Source organism: Leucoraja erinacea, chromosome 18 (genome assembly GCF_028641065.1).
Source record: "Leucoraja erinacea ecotype New England chromosome 18, Leri_hhj_1, whole genome shotgun sequence".
Taxonomy (NCBI): Eukaryota; Metazoa; Chordata; class Chondrichthyes; order Rajiformes; family Rajidae; genus Leucoraja; species Leucoraja erinaceus.
This window is the reverse complement of record NC_073394.1, coordinates 11717622-11733369: the sequence shown is the minus strand read 5'-3', so window position 1 is coordinate 11733369 and position 15748 is coordinate 11717622. Positions and strand designations below refer to the sequence as shown.

Here is a 15748-nt window from a genome sequence, read left to right as displayed (position 1 = left end):
AGGAAGCAAACTGCAAATTAAAAGCCCTCCCCATAAAATACAAAGATTATCCTATGATGAATTTTTACTTTAATGAGGGGTACCTTATCCAGGTAGAGGTGAAGAATGGTAAAAGCTTACATTATTAGAGAACAACAACAAGAATGCCACACATTAAAATCCAGGACCTCCAGGATGACTGAGAATTATTTAGACTTTGTCCATTGAAGAAACTGAGTATTTTTTATTGATTCTGAGAAGTTAACCAATTTTAAGAAATGTTGCACAGACTTCCTGGAATGCTGAATTAGTAAAAGTGACATCAAGGTCTCTGGATAGCACTCAGCTAAACTAAAACATACACCATTGGACACAGGCTTATAAAAGCACGCCGAGGCCTTGGAGAATATAGTGAGATTCATCAGGATGATATCAGTGTTGCATTAGAAAAGGGCAAAGCTAGACTTTCCCCTCTTTTGAACAATGTTACTGGAAGTCAAAATTATGAGTAATCTTGACAAAGTAGAAAGAAAAGGTTTGCTCTGAGGAGTAGATCACTAACCAGAAGATATACACTTAAAGTCAATGGAAAGAAAAAAGAAAATGGGGATTTGTTTTCCTTTGTAATGTCATTAATATCTGGTATTCGCTAGCAAAATGTGTGGTGCAATCATATCTCTGAGGAAAATTCAAAAAATAATTGAAAATATTGTTAAAGATGATTGATTTGCAGGTTTCTGGAGTTACTGCGGTGCTACATGAGTAAATTGGGTAGCTATTTTGAAGAATCAGTGCAGGCATGATTGATGAGGTGGGTATTGTGCAGAATGTTACAGCGACAAGGTAGCTTTAATGCCTTCTCTGGCATTAAGAACTCAGATGCAGGTTCCTCTACTCAGGCAATAACCGTGGACAGAGCGGACAGATGACCTTTCAGGTAGGGACCCTTCTTCAGATGGATAGTAGTAGGGTGGAGAGGCCTGGAAAACAGAGGGCAGGACAAAGCATGGAAAGTGATAGGTGGATACAGGAGAAAGTTTGATTGGCAGATGGGTGGAGTAAGTTACATAGGCTCTAGATGGAAAATGAGAAAAAATGATAACTGGGATCCAGCCCATTAGAGAAAAAAAAATCAAAACTGGGATTGGATACATCCTGATTACAATTACAGGTTAATAGACAAATAATTTAGAATAAAATTGGAATACTTTTCACCCTCTCCAAGAGCAAACATTCTTGATCAAAACTCCCATAATGAGAGAGTTGAAGCACACAATTACAAAAACTTTGCTGAACACTCAGCCAGGCTGTAAACCCATTGCAAAATCAATGTCACACAAATGCTGCATTGCAAACAATACAGGTGTTAGTAAATAGCAAATAGCACAGCACTTGTTTGATAGGCAAGTGGTCTTTTCCACTTCTGGAGTGAATATTAATTGTTAAAGTTCTTTCAAAATAGTACAAAAAGGGTTATAAATTCTCATTTGCACTCAGACTATGAAATATCATTCTCCCAGAGCAATTCATCAAGATCAAAACACAAAGGGTGATGGGTATGAGGAACAAGCTACCAGAGAAAGAAGTTGAGGTAGGTACAATAACAACATTGAAAAGACATTTGGACAGTAACATGGATACGAAAGGATTAGAAGATGAGGCCAGGTGTGGCCTAATAGGACTAACTTAGATGAGGCATCTTGAACGGCATGGATGAGTTCAGTGGGCCGAAGGGCCTGTTTCTGTGCTGTTTGACTACGACCACATTACAACAATGCCCATGACTCCATTAAACAAGCATGCAAATTCTGAAGGAACATGCCAAACTCCAAAAGCATAGCGTTTAGAATCAGTCACTGACCTGGAGTGCTTATAGAGTCTGCGAGGTCTGTTGTAAGATCGACGATCCCAATTTTCCGGGTCACTAGAATTACTATCATAAGGGTATGGCCGTGCAGCCATCCCACACTAAGGGTCTCCGCTCAAATCTTTCAGTTCTCCTATAAGACACTCATAACCTGCAAAAGAATGAGTTACTCTATTACTGCAAATATTTCCAGTCTTGAGCACTTTCATCATTCAAACAAAGAGATGAACAAAGATAGACACAAAATGCAGAAGTAACTCAGTGGGACTCTCTGGACAGAAGGAATGGGTGACGTTTCGGGGTGAGACCATTCTTCAGACTCTCATTGAGTAACTTCAAAGTTACTCAATGAGAGCTTCAATGATCATGGTGTGACAAAGACAATTCCACTAGTCCCGACCAGAAATGTCACCTATTCATGTTCTCCAGAGATACTGCCTGACCTGCTGAGTTACTCCAGCACAATGTGTCTTTTTGTCAATTCCATAAACTTTTGTTTATCCTCATAAAACTTCACCATGCGCACATGAAAAAAAGGGTTACTCTATTACTGGAAGACAACTTCAACTCTTGAGCATAGAAAAAAAAATTCTGTCTCTAGCAGATGATTTTCTTTTGATGATCGAGACAGCAGCTTCTAATTCAATCTTTACTCATCTCTCTCTCTCTCTCTCCCCCCCCCCTCTCTCTGTCCCCCTTCTCTCTCTCTCTCTCTCTCTCTCCCTCCCTCTCTTTTCCTTGTGATGGCTGTCTTTTCCACCCATGAACAGGAGAAATGAAAGAATGTTTTTATTCAGGAGTGGAAAAATGGGAGAGAAAAATTATACAGTGGCCACACCTTTAAGAATTTGTTGATTTTCATCATGATGATTTATTGTAACCCATTTGTTCCATAAAATGGTAGTAATATTTTTACACATACTCTCATATAAAAACCATATGCAAATGCAACACCATATGTTTGTCACATATTTTTCTCCGCAAAAATCATCTTCATAAAAGGGTATGGCGGAAAGCTTAAATTTTTTAAGGAGAGCCAAATATCTAACTCTTTCACAACTGCATTACGCACCCGATAGATACTGAACTTTTATTGATACTAGGTTTAAATTCCAATGCCGAATTCTCACATGAGAAAAACTACTGACGACAGGTGAAAAGTATATGGAGCTTTATTCAAACTCTAAAATTGTGAAGACAATGTACTAGCACGTACACTTGGTATTGGTTTCTTATTCTCGGGTGTACCAACAGTGAAAAAATGTTTTGCGCTATCCAAACTAATCATAACATAAAAGAGTACAATAGTTAGTACAAAGGAGAAAATAAAAAGTGCAGAATATCATGCTGCAGTTACAGAGAAAGTGCAGATTCAAAAAAGTGCAAGAGTCACAACAGGTTAGACTGGAAGATCGGAAATTCATCCCCAGCATATGAAAAGTTTGTTAACTGCGTGATAGCACAGGATAGCTCTCTGTGATAGTATAGGGAACCACCCAATCAACAATTATTAAACAAAAGAATTAAATATCATAAGCTTTCTAGAGTTAACGGAATAAAAGATATTCTACCCCCTGCCAGCATTTCCCTCTAGGATTTGATGAGTGCATTAAAATAAACGGTTACTATTTGAAAATGTGGGAAAGGAAACTGTTCAAGCATATTAAGAACAAACCACTAAACAAGTTCAATTGATGTAATTTCTCATGAATTAGGTTAATCAAGATAACTCCCAAGGGCATACAGTAATCAGCTCTGAGCAAGTTAGCATAGCGAGGTCACGTGAGCACCATGATTTACATCTCCCTTTACATATCATCAGAGTTGACAAGAGAAAGCACGATTCTGGAATTAGAGGGAATGGCGTTTTGTCTTAAAATAAAATCAGGGACAGAAGTGATGTTCAATGCACTGGCCGTACGAGGACCGGTCTAGATTTATTCTTCCAAATAATTTCTGAAACATGCCTGCAATAAAACTAATTTAACCTTTGACAATTACATCAATTTAAAAAAATGTAATTAAACCTCATCCCATTTTACATAAATCCAGTCATGAAATGCTTTGAGAGAGGTGATGGCACATGTTAACTCCAGCCTCCCAGAGGCCCTGATCCACAGCAGTTTGCCTACTGTCGCAACATGTCCACAGCAGATGCCATCTCTCTAGCACTAAACTTGTGATGTAATCAAGAGAGAGTTAGATATAAGCTCTTGGGACTAACAGAATCAATGGACATGGGGAGAAAGCAGGAACGGGGTATTGATTTTCGATGATTAGCCATGATCATATTCAATGGCGGTGCTGGCTCCATGGGCCGAATGGCCTACTCCTGCACCTATTTTCTATGTAAACTCATCTCTGGAACAACTAGACAACAAGGATACCTACACTGGACTATTTTATTTTTTACGACAATTCCACCTTAAATCCCATAATCCCATCCAGAATTACACATTTAGAGGTAAGAACACAACCTCCGCAACATTTTTCAACACTGATTGCCCGCAAGGATGCGTTCTCAGTCCCTTACTATACTCTGTATACACTCATAAGAGTGTGGCCAAATCTGACTCTAACCGCATCTGCAAGTTTGCATATGATACGACAGCGGTGGGCCGGATCACGAACAACGATGAGATGGAGTAAATAAAGAGCTTAGTAACATCATGCCAGGACAACAATCTCTCCCTCAACATCAACACGACGACAAAACTAGTTATTGACTTTAGGAAACATGGTGTGGTGTACATGCCCCAATCAGCATCAATGGTGTCAAAGTGGAAATGGTTGAGAGTTTCAAGTTGCTTGACGTAAATATCACCAACAATTTGTCATGGACCAACCAAAATGAAGCAACAGCTAAGGCGACACACCAGTACCTCTACTTCTTCAGGGGACAGAGAAAATATAGCATATCTCCAATGACTCCGGCTGCACGGTGGAATAGCTGTAGATTTACTGCCTTACAGTCCCAGAGACCTGGGTTTGATCCTGGTGCTTGTCTGGACAGAAATTGTACGTTCTCCCCTTGACCTGCGTGGGTTTTTTCCGAGATCTTCCGTCCCGTTGATGTGGATGGGGGCGTGCCGCCCCTAGACTTCCTGAAGTCTACAATGAGCTCCTTGGTCTTCTTGGAGTTAAGGGCCAGGTTGTTGTCAGCGCACCATGCTGCTAGGAGCTGACCTCCTCCCTATAGGCCGACTCATCGTTGTTGCTGATGAGGCCCATCACCGTTGTATCATCTGCATACTTGATGATGGTGTTAGTATCATGTACAGGTGTGCAGTCGTAGGTGAAGAGGGAGTAGAGGAGGGAGCTCAGCACACAGCCCTGTGGGACGCCGGTGTTCAGGGTGAGGGTTGAAGAGGTGTGCTTGTCTAACCTAACAGACTGGGGTCTGTTGGTTATAAAGTCCAGTATCCAGTTGCAGAGGGAGGGGTCGATGCCCAGGTTACCGAGTTTGGTGATCAGTTTAGAGGGTATAATGGTGTTGAATGCTGAGCTGTAATCGATGAACAGCATTCTTACGTAAGTGTCTCTGTTGTTGAGGTGGGAGAGGGCGGAGTGAAGTGCCGTTGAGATGGCATCCTCCGTACTCCTGCTCTTGCGGTAGGCAAACTGATAGTAAAGAATAACTTTTGTAAAGAACAACTTATAACTGTGCTTTGGACATCATACCTTAGAATATTAGTCACTCATTATATGACAGCAACATACTTAAGATTATTTATGGAACTGTTCTTTCACTGAAATAGATAGGAAAGCTGGCTGATAGCCTTTCTGGAAAATAGAGGATAACAAAATAACACATTTCCAATACGACAACCATGACGCATCTCAGAAGTGACTAAAAAGTATTTTGGGACACCCTGATGTCAAATTATCAAAACGATCAAATGATCAAAAAAGTCAAATTAGCAAGATAAATCGTTTTTTTAATTCCTATTTAAGAGAAAAGAATGATTTGAAGGATCATATTTCTGACTCGAGGTGTAACTACTTATACGGGGTCAACAATATTTGTTTTGGAAAAAGAAGTTTGTAATATGGGTGGCTTTCCTTGCTAAGCAATCGCATAGGCATACAAATATCAGCAGCCTGTGCCAATGAAAGGTGCCACTTGAAATGCAACTGCTCACCTTACTTTAAAACCAACTTCCCACCAGGAACCACAACTATTTAATTATGCCATTCTGACTGGGCACACTGGCCTTAATGGTCAATGGAAGGTCAGAATCCCGGGGCACTTAATATCACAGAACATCATGACCACAAGGAATACAACGTCTCCTGGAAAAAAATGCACCGCCAACTACTCAAATTGCGAATGATAAGCAACAAATCTGGCTTTTACAGCATTACTCTCATCCCAAGGGCAATTAATAAACACTGCATGCAACATGAGAAAGTGTGGTTGGAGTTAGGATGTGATAGCAGCTCGGGAACACAAATGCGTAGATCTCAGGCTAGTTTTCTGCAGCTTTATGAGAACTTAGGGGTGTTAGCTATAAGGAGAGGTTCGACAAACTTAGATTGTTTTCTCTGTTGGAGGTTGAGGGGAGACCCGATAGAAGTATATACAATTATGAGAGACATGGATAGGGTAGACATTCAGAACCCTTTTCCTAGGATGGATATGTCAAAGACTAAAGGGTATAGGTTTAAGGTGAGGGGGGGCAAAATTTAAAGGAGATGTGTGGGGCAAGTTTTTTTTTTTAAACACAGTTGTGGGTGCCAGGAAATGTTGAGAGGAATGGTGGCGGACGCAGATTCATTAATGGCATTTATAAGGCTTTTAGATAGGCACATAGATATGTAGGGAATGGAGGGACGTGCTTCTTAAGCAAGCAGATGAGCTTAGTTTAACCTGACATCATGTTCGGCACGGACATCGTGGGCAGGAGGGCCTGTTCCTGGCTGTACTGCTCTATGTTTTCTCTAAATTAAGTTGCCTTTAAAATGGTTCCAAGCTGTACTGTTGGCAGCATTAAAAATACTTCCCATTATGTATGCGCACGATTCAGCGTGAGATATTGAACAGAACTCAGAAATCCACCCACATCACCCTAAAAATCGTGATGACATCAATATAGCGTATGCTATGTTCAATTAAGAATGAGTAATAATTTCTCTAATGCAAAAGAGGCTCAGTGCAGCAAATCGTTTACTTTTTTTTTAATATTGTGTATGATTGTTTCTAATTCACGTCAAAGATGGTCTTTTGGCATTACATTTCAGGTAAAATTGTCAGCTTATGGTACAGTTGTTCAAAACACTGATTTTTATAACAGAAAACTACATCGCAGGAACAGGTGCTTCAGCCACAATGTCTGCGCCTTCACTGATGCGAATCTAAACTAATCCCATTGTTCTACAATTGTCTGTTTTCCTTTGTCCAGCCTGTTCATTTTCATGTCAGTTAAAACACCATGATTGCATCTGCTTGCATCACCATCACTGGCAGCTCATTCCAAGCACGTACCACTTTGTGTGTGGGGGGGGGGGGGGGGGGGGGGGGATTAAAAAAAAAAAAAAACTTGCCTCACACAACTCCTTAACTCCTCTCACCTTAAACTATGCCCTCTAGCATATGATATTTTCACCCTGGGGATAAAGGTTCTAAGTAGCATCTCAATGTGCACAAGACCATTTCAGATCTAAAAAACCCCAACATATTTAAGAACGTTAAGAACATGAAATTCAGACATAGGAAATGTTCATCTTCATTGTTTAAACACTGAACAAGCAGCTTCAACATGTCATCCTCTCTGGCACCCTTGCCACCAAGTTTTCCCACAATCCCCAACATTCCCTACACCCCCTCACAACATCTTACTGGCTCATCACAACTTACTGACTCCTTCAATAAGAGAACGGATAATACTTCTACCTCTACACAAGCAGGTTTGCCAAACAAAATGGGGATATCACATCATACAAGATCATTGGGTCTTAGCATTTTGGATTGGGGCGACATCTAATAATAAGCCATTGTACACACGATTGCATGAGGACATGGTTTTGTACAAGTCATTATTATTAATTTGCATTTACCATAGATTTTTTTATTGACCACTGCAGACGGCAATCGAACTCAGGCAGTTTCTAAAGGCGGTCAACACACAAGGCGAAAACAGCATGTGTAGAAAGGAACTGCAGATGCTGGTTAAACACAAAATGCTGGAGTAACACAGCGGGACAGACAGCTTCTCTGGATAGAAGGAATGGGTGACGTTTTGGGTCGAGACTTCTTCAGACTGATTTCCTTCTCATTCCTTCTATCCAGAGATGCTGCCTGTCCCTGCTGAGTTACTCCAACATTTTGTGTCTATCTTAGGTGCAAAGAGCAAGCCCATTCATGTCATCTGATATCTAAGCACAGAAATACCACCCTCTGAAGTGAATGTCAGTCTTTCAGTGCAAAATAAAAAGCCTCATCCCATATAAAGTCTACTCATGCTTTGAGATACACAAAATGCTGGAGTGACTCAGTGGGACAGGCAGCATCTCTGGAGCAAAGGAATGGGTGACGTTTCCGGTCGAGACCCTTCTTCGGACTGATGTCAGGGGAGTGGTGGTACAGAAATAAAATGTAGTTGGAGACAATAAGACTGGTCGGAGAACTGGGAAGGGGGCGGGGATGGAGAGAGAATGGAAGCAAGGGCAGCTTGAAGTTAAAGAAGTGAATGTTCATATCACTGGGGTGTAAGCTGCCAAGCGAAATATGAAGTCCAGGACAGAAAGGTCAGTGTGGGAATGGGAGGGGGAGTTAAAATGTTGAGCAACGTGGAGATCAGGTAGGTTTAGGCAGACTGAGTGGAGGTGTTCAGCGAAACGATCACCGAGCCTGCACTTGGTCTCGCCAATATACAGGAGTTCAAACCTGGAACAGCAGATACAGAAGATGAGGTTGGAGGGGGTGCAGGTGATTCACCTGAAAACTGTCAGGGTCCAAATGAGGGGAGGGGGAGCAAATTCGGAGCTGCAGGATATCGGGGAGACCTCAGTGAGGTCCTCATCGATATAGAGGGGAATCCCCGTTCTCAAAGAATGAGATCTCCGATGACCTGATATGGAACACCTCATCTTCGGCACAGATGCGGCATAGACGGAGGAATTGGGAGTAGGAGAAGCAGGGTGGGAAGAAGTGTAGTCCAGAATAAAGTCTTCTCAAACTTTATATTTCCTGAAACCAAAATCTGCACCAATTGGGCCATCACGAGCACCAATTCCCTCTATTCTCTTTCACATGGTCATCAACCACTGAGCCATCTACATGAGGGATAATTTATAGCGGACAATTAGCCTAACAACTAGCACATCTTTGGGATGTCAGAGGAATTTGGAGCATCTGGGGAAAGCCAGCAGGTCATGACAAACTCTGCACAGACAGCACAAGAGATCAGGATCAAACGCAGATCACTGGAGCAGTGTGGCAGCTGTCCACCAGCAGCACACTGTGCTTTCCTTGATTTCAGCAACTTAAAAATTATGTGTAAAATTTCCCATGTGGCTATTATGCTTCATCTTGTAAACTTTCCAAAAGCACCAAGCATTTCTATTTGGGAACTGCAGATGCTGTTTACACCGAAGATAGACACAAAATGCTGGAGAAATGGTGGAGATGCGGCACAGGCAGCACCTCTGGGTAGAAGGAATGAGCGACGTTTCGGACCGAGACCCCTATTCCTTCCTCACACAGAAACTTATAACGCATCTGATACTTTTGTACAACTTACAAGAATGCCACCTCAAAAAATAGCTTTATAATTCAGTGATTAACTTCACACCAATTCGGTGTGTTATTTCAAAGAGCAAATTTTAAATAATATGTAAGTTCATATGCTTCTAACCAGGAGCATCATGGTTTATCAGTTGAAAATATTTGAGTATTACTTTCTTATTTGAGTTAAAAATAAAATGTAGAAAAAACTGATTTAATTATATGATATAGCAGTTTAAATTTATTTTGGTTTAAATGTATTATTTATCCACTACCCTCTTAAAGGATATAATGAATTCTGCTTTCCCTGCTGTTTCTTATAGATTTCATGTCCAAACAATTCACTGCATTAATTTGGCAGTCCCCACTTTACATTTGCTGCCAAATTAATTATTCAGAGGTGATCAACTGCACTCAGGATTTACCATAGATGAAAAGAAAATCTGTGGAGTCAAACCGAGACCTCAACCTGAAACTCCAACCCCAAAACATCATTACAATCTTTATTGGGGGGCATGACAGGGGCAGACTCTCCTTCCTATCAACACTGGGGGGGTGTTTTTTCCAATTACTGGAGATGCTAGAAATCTGAAAAAATACAGAAAATGCCAGAACTACTCAGTAGACTCAATAAGCGATTTTGAAAAAATTGTATGTAGGTGGTAATAATACATACTGCGGCAGACGGAGGAGAAAATCATTGGCAGGGTGTAGGCTTGTCCGTCTCATGCCCTCAGAGACTTTCTGGGGATGCTGTGGTGTGCTGCGGGAGGTGCCCTGCCACACCTGTCGGAGTGGTGGCTGTGGGAGTTGAGGGACATCACGTCCATGGGTGAATGTGTCCGTGGAGTGGGCAGCTGGAGACACTGCAGCAGTCGGGGGAAATCGCATGGATCAGGCTCCACTGAAGGCCTCAGAGAGGTCAGACAGTCACGTTGTTCAGACGCAGGTTACAAGTGACACAGAGTGACAGATCAGTCGTGGAGAACACAGGCATCATTGCCAGGCCAGGCCAACACCTGCAACTCTGACACAATACTGCTGTCAGGACAACAGGCCAAAAAGGCCAAGTTAAAACTTTACATTTTTAAGAAGTTTGAAACTTGAAGGATATAAGACAGTGCCAGAAATATGGCGACGTTTACTACCTCAGTGTAATCTACTAATCGTACACGCCTGCACTTGGTTATAATTGTGCTTTTGTAGTGAGATTTTACCAAATGTTATGCAAACAAAATCTCACTGCATCTAGGCACATGACAAAAAAGTACCATTAAACTGCTCATGTTAACAGTTTCCTCTCCACTTCCTGTTTTATTTCAAGGATTTAACAGATTTTTAATACGAGTAAAATTTATTTAAAATTGCTATTTATAAAAACAATTAAAAGCATTAAATTGAAACCAAAATAAAACTTATCATTTCACCCCCATTGTTAGTTTTGGAATTTCCATTCAAATGAAATAAAAATCGATACCATGTTTGGTTTGTATAAGATCACAAAGGTGGGACTTGCCGGAGTAATACTGGGAAATCCCATGCATTTGGGCTCCAAGCACAATAGCACAGCTGTAAATGCATACATCAGACATGCAGCACTGGTCTAACTGGCAAGTAGCTGGATGCATGCCATGCTGCTCAACCTCTAAAATACTTTCAAATCCAAATAAATACATTATAAGGAAATGGGCCAAAAGAGAAAAGCAAAGAATTGGAAATGTCAGAGCTGGCACAAATACAATAGATCAAATGCATTATTAGATAACACAAACTGCTGGATGAACTCAGTCTGTCAGGCTGCATCTGTGGAGGAAAATGGACAGATGAAAAAGGGTCCCAACCCAAAATATTCCCTCCACAAGTGTTGCCCGACCTGCTGAGTTCCTCCAGCACTTTGTATTTTGCTCAAAACTCCAGCATTGGCTGTCTTGTGTGTCGAAATAACTATAATTTCATTTCATTATTTCAGAAATATTTGTTAAACACCAAACATCAACAACAGATTAAAACAAAAATTCACTTTCCACATGAAAACAGTTACATATTTTTTAATGAAAAGAGTCAAAATGTTGACATAAATTAGGAATTGTTTATTTGATATGTAATGATCCAGGACTTGTTCAAGAAAACAAATGTGTCCACACTATCAATGTATCATTTCCTAGCCCTACAATATGCACTTCTTGTGCCAAACATTAAGTGTAGGAAGAACTCAGAAGTTAGGCATCATCTGGGAAGGGATTGGGCAGGTGACATTCTGAGGAATGAAAGGTGACATGCCAGGTCATGGCCTTTCTTCAGACTGATGCAGTCTCTGCACATCTGGAGTCTCTGTACTTCTGTACCGTACATCTCCACTTCTGACCTCTTGATAACTTATGAATTGATCACTCTGTTACTGATAGCTATGCCTCAGCTGCCAAGTCTGCAAGCTCCAGATACTCAACATTTTCAGAGGCTGGTGGGTGTATGCAACCGGGTGCCCGAGGAGGTAGTTACTATGACAATATTTAAACGACATTTGGACAGGTACATGGATAAGAAAGGTTTAAGGGGATATGGGCCAAACGCAGGCAGTTGGGACTGGAGTAGATGGGGCATCTTGATCAGCATGGGCAAGTTGATCCGAAGGGCCTGTTTCCATACTTAAATAGTGTCTGTGAAAAATACCTCTTCCTTTTGAGTTGTTGGTCAACTGCTGAAGTGTTTCCTTCATGCAGTCAAAAGCCACGTTTTGATTTAACAAGCTGCTGGGATGTTTTGATCCATCACAGGTAGACACAACAATAAAGTCAGCTTTTGGTACAATGGCCTTGGCACAATCAGTCAGAAAAGTGAGTATAGAAATTAGAACATTAAGCAACAGTTATACAAAATGTCAGTGCGGTCATACTTGGGAGTATTGTGTTCAGTTGTGGTCACCCTGCTATAGGAACGATTCCATTAAAATGGAGAGTGCATAGATGTACGAGGATGTTCCTAGATCTCAAGGGCCTGAGCTACAGGGGGGAGGTTGGGCAGACTAAGACTTTATTCTTTGGAATACAGGAAACCGAGGGGTGATCTTTTAGAGGTATACAAAATAATCAGGGGAATAGACAGAGTGAGTGCACAGATTCGTTTAAGTGGGGTTGGGTTATCAAGAACTAGAAAGCATTAAGGTGAGAAGGAACTCGTTTAATAGGAGTGTTTAAGAAGGAACTGCAGATGCTGGAAAATCGAAGGTACACAAAAAAACTGGAGAAACTCAGCGGGTGCAGCAGCATCTACAGAGCGAAGGAAATAGGCAACGTTTCGGCCCGCAAAGTTGCCTATCTCCTTCGCTCCATAGTTGCTGCTGCACCCGCTGAGTTCTCCAGCTTTTTTGTGTACCTTCGTTTAATAGGAACCTCGGGGAACCTTTTCACTCATTGGATGGTGGGTTAGGGAGCGAGAATGATCTGCCAAAGGAGGTAATTGAGACAGGTTCAATAACAATATTTGAAAGACATTTGGACAGGGATATGGATAGGAAGGGCTCAGAGGGATGTGGGCCAAACGGGACCAGTGTTGATGGGACATGTTGGACGGTGTGGACCGAAGGGCCTAACCCCAGCCGTCGCCACCTCGGACGTCCCCAATCCTGGAACCTGCCCTCCACGCCCACTATATGCACCAACAAGCCACCTACCCGCGATAGTCAGCGCTGCCGCCTCGTAGCTCGGCGCCGCCACCTGTCTGATTCACAACTTCAGGCCGCGGTTGCGCGTCGCGCGGAATCCGCATAGGCCCAGACCGCGGGATCTCGCGAGAGGATAGCGCGCCTGCGCATATTCATCTGCTGGCTGATGCCTCTCGCTACCGCGCAGACTCCGCTGCCGACTGCCGGCGCTTGCGCCCGCGGACTCTCCACTGGCGGCTGCCGGCACGCACGCATGCGCACTCTCCTTAATCGGCGGCCGGTTACCGGCACTCACGCCTGCGCACTTTCCTCTATCGGCTGCCGGCTGCCAGCACTTACGCCTGCGCACTCTGCGCTGCCAGCTCCTTCCAGTGCCATCTATTGTCTGTTGCCGTCACTGGGTCTGAATGTTGAATTCAGCAATCTATGTGTCAAGAGTATTTAATTATCAGATGTACTGAATCGGAACAATGACATTCTTAGACAAAAGGACGCAAAGTGCTGGAGTAACTCAGCTGGGCGGACATGAACAGGTGACATTTCGGGTCGAGAACCTTCTTCAGACACTACTTGGCCATTCATACTTGAAGCAGCACAACAACAGGTTTGTGAACACAGAACTCAATAGATAACATAATAAACAAAAACACTTCACTAAATATAAAACATCCAATATCATGCAGAACCAAAACAAAAGCTTGAAGCAGTTGTGATATAAGGCTGTAACTGCAATATTAAAACATTCTCTCTCCATAGATACTGACTTGTTAAATGTCTGTTTAATTGAAGACTTCCAGAACCTGCCATTGATCTCCAGTCTGGAATAAAATTAAATTCACTGTCATGTTTACCAGTCCGGTGAGGTGCGGGTACAACTGAAATCGTCAGCAATATCACAGGCACATGGACTCAGACAACACACAGCAACAAATTATACAATATTTAGGCCTAACATTTCTGAAAGAAACAAGACTGTGTAAAGATACAAGACAGTGCAAAATACAAAAGGAAAAATTAGGCCGTGGTAATGCAAGGTGGTGTTCCGTTGTCACGGTATGATTAGGATTGCATGGATCAGTTCACGAACCTGATGGTTATTGGAAAGTAGCTGTTCCTGAACCTGGTGGTGTGGGACTTCAGACTTCTACCCAAGTCTTGCCCAAGGGTAGCAGTGAGAAGAGGGCAAGAGTTCAAGAGACATTTATTATCACATGCACCAATTGGTACAGTGAGATTTGAATTACCATACAGACATACGAATAAAAAGAATACAATACACGATAGAATTTAAAATGAAGATGCCCACACCGCAGAATCAACGTTTCCCCACTGTGAGGGAAGGCAATAAATTTCAGTCCTCTTCCTCTTTGTTCGGGGCCTTCCAGCCGGGCTGACCGGAGCTCCGGCGTCAGAACGGAGAACACTCTCAGCGGTTTGGAGAATCAGCCACTCCATTTTGAAGATGAAAGCCCATATTGGGTTTCATCACTGAACAATAATAAAGCTGAAAATAATAGACCTTGCTTACGAAAAGTTTTCCAGACGAGACACTAGGAACTACAGATGCTAGAATCTTGAGCAAAGCACCAAATGCTGGAGGGACTCAGTCTGAAGAAGGGTCCTGACCCGAAACGTTGCCTATCAATGTCCTCCAAAGCCGCTGCCTGACCCACAGAGTTGCTTCAGCACTTTGACAACTCAAAAAAATTGCCATGTTTTCAACAATGTTTTTTTGTGAATTGTGACTTCGGAACAGTATACCAGTATAATCATTTTTGTCTAGAACATGGGAACAGCTCACTCAAAGCATAGTCATTTATTCAATTAGATCACAGTTGTGCATTAGTCCTGATTGAATTTGCAACTTTCAATAGCCATGCCAGTCTAAAAATTTATGAACGTATGTTCAACATTGTTAATTGACACCACAGGTCAACTTCTTTTTGAGAAGAAAGCTTGAGATATTTAAGCTCTTTGTGAAGGGGTGCCTCTATCTCTACTACTACCATATCTCTTGTTCTGGACTCCCAATACCGGAGGAAATAATTTCTCCCCGGCCAGGACACTTTGGAACTGGCTGCTTCAAGTTCGATTCCAAGCATCACCAGAAGAGGTCACTGATGACACACAAACACCTTGTCTTGAACAGCAGATCTTTCTAAACCATCTCCCGTGTTTAACTACATTCATGGCCTCATGAACCTTAAATCACATAAACTGTAGACCGCCATATTTTGTTTGAATTGGATTGAAAGATACGGCATGGAAGCTGGCCCTTGGGCCCATCGAGCCCACGCGGTCTAACAATCACATTTAGACAATGAGTTGCACTTATGGATGGAAAGGTTTGTAGAAACAAGGAACTGCAGATGCCGGTTTACCAAGGATGGACAAAAAGTGCTGGAGTAACTCAGCTGGTCAGAGAGCATCCCTGGAAAAATTTGTCCTAATTTCCCCTCTAATTCTGCTACATATTTATGCCCTTTGTTTTAGACCTTGTGCAAAGGGAAAAGTT

General features: G+C 42.1%; 1 protein-coding gene across 4 annotated transcripts in view; it reads right to left on the bottom strand.

The window, feature by feature from the left end:
• The window catches only part of btbd10b (BTB (POZ) domain containing 10b), a 60729-nt gene extending 47345 nt beyond the window's left edge, over nt 1-13384 (bottom strand). For 2 of the 4 annotated variants that reach the window (XM_055649308.1, XM_055649312.1), the window contains exons 1-2: nt 13243-13376; nt 1841-1997 (exon numbers count right to left, since the gene is read on the bottom strand). In XM_055649308.1, coding sequence (XP_055505283.1) covers nt 1841-1941 — 101 coding nt within the window. In that variant the 5' untranslated portion in view covers nt 1942-1997; nt 13243-13376. Of the gene's footprint in view, nt 1-1840; nt 1998-10248; nt 10384-13242 lie in introns of those variants that run through there. The other 2 variants (XM_055649309.1, XM_055649310.1) reach the window with 2 other exon arrangements.
• Nucleotides 13385-15748: the final 2364 nt, after the last annotated feature.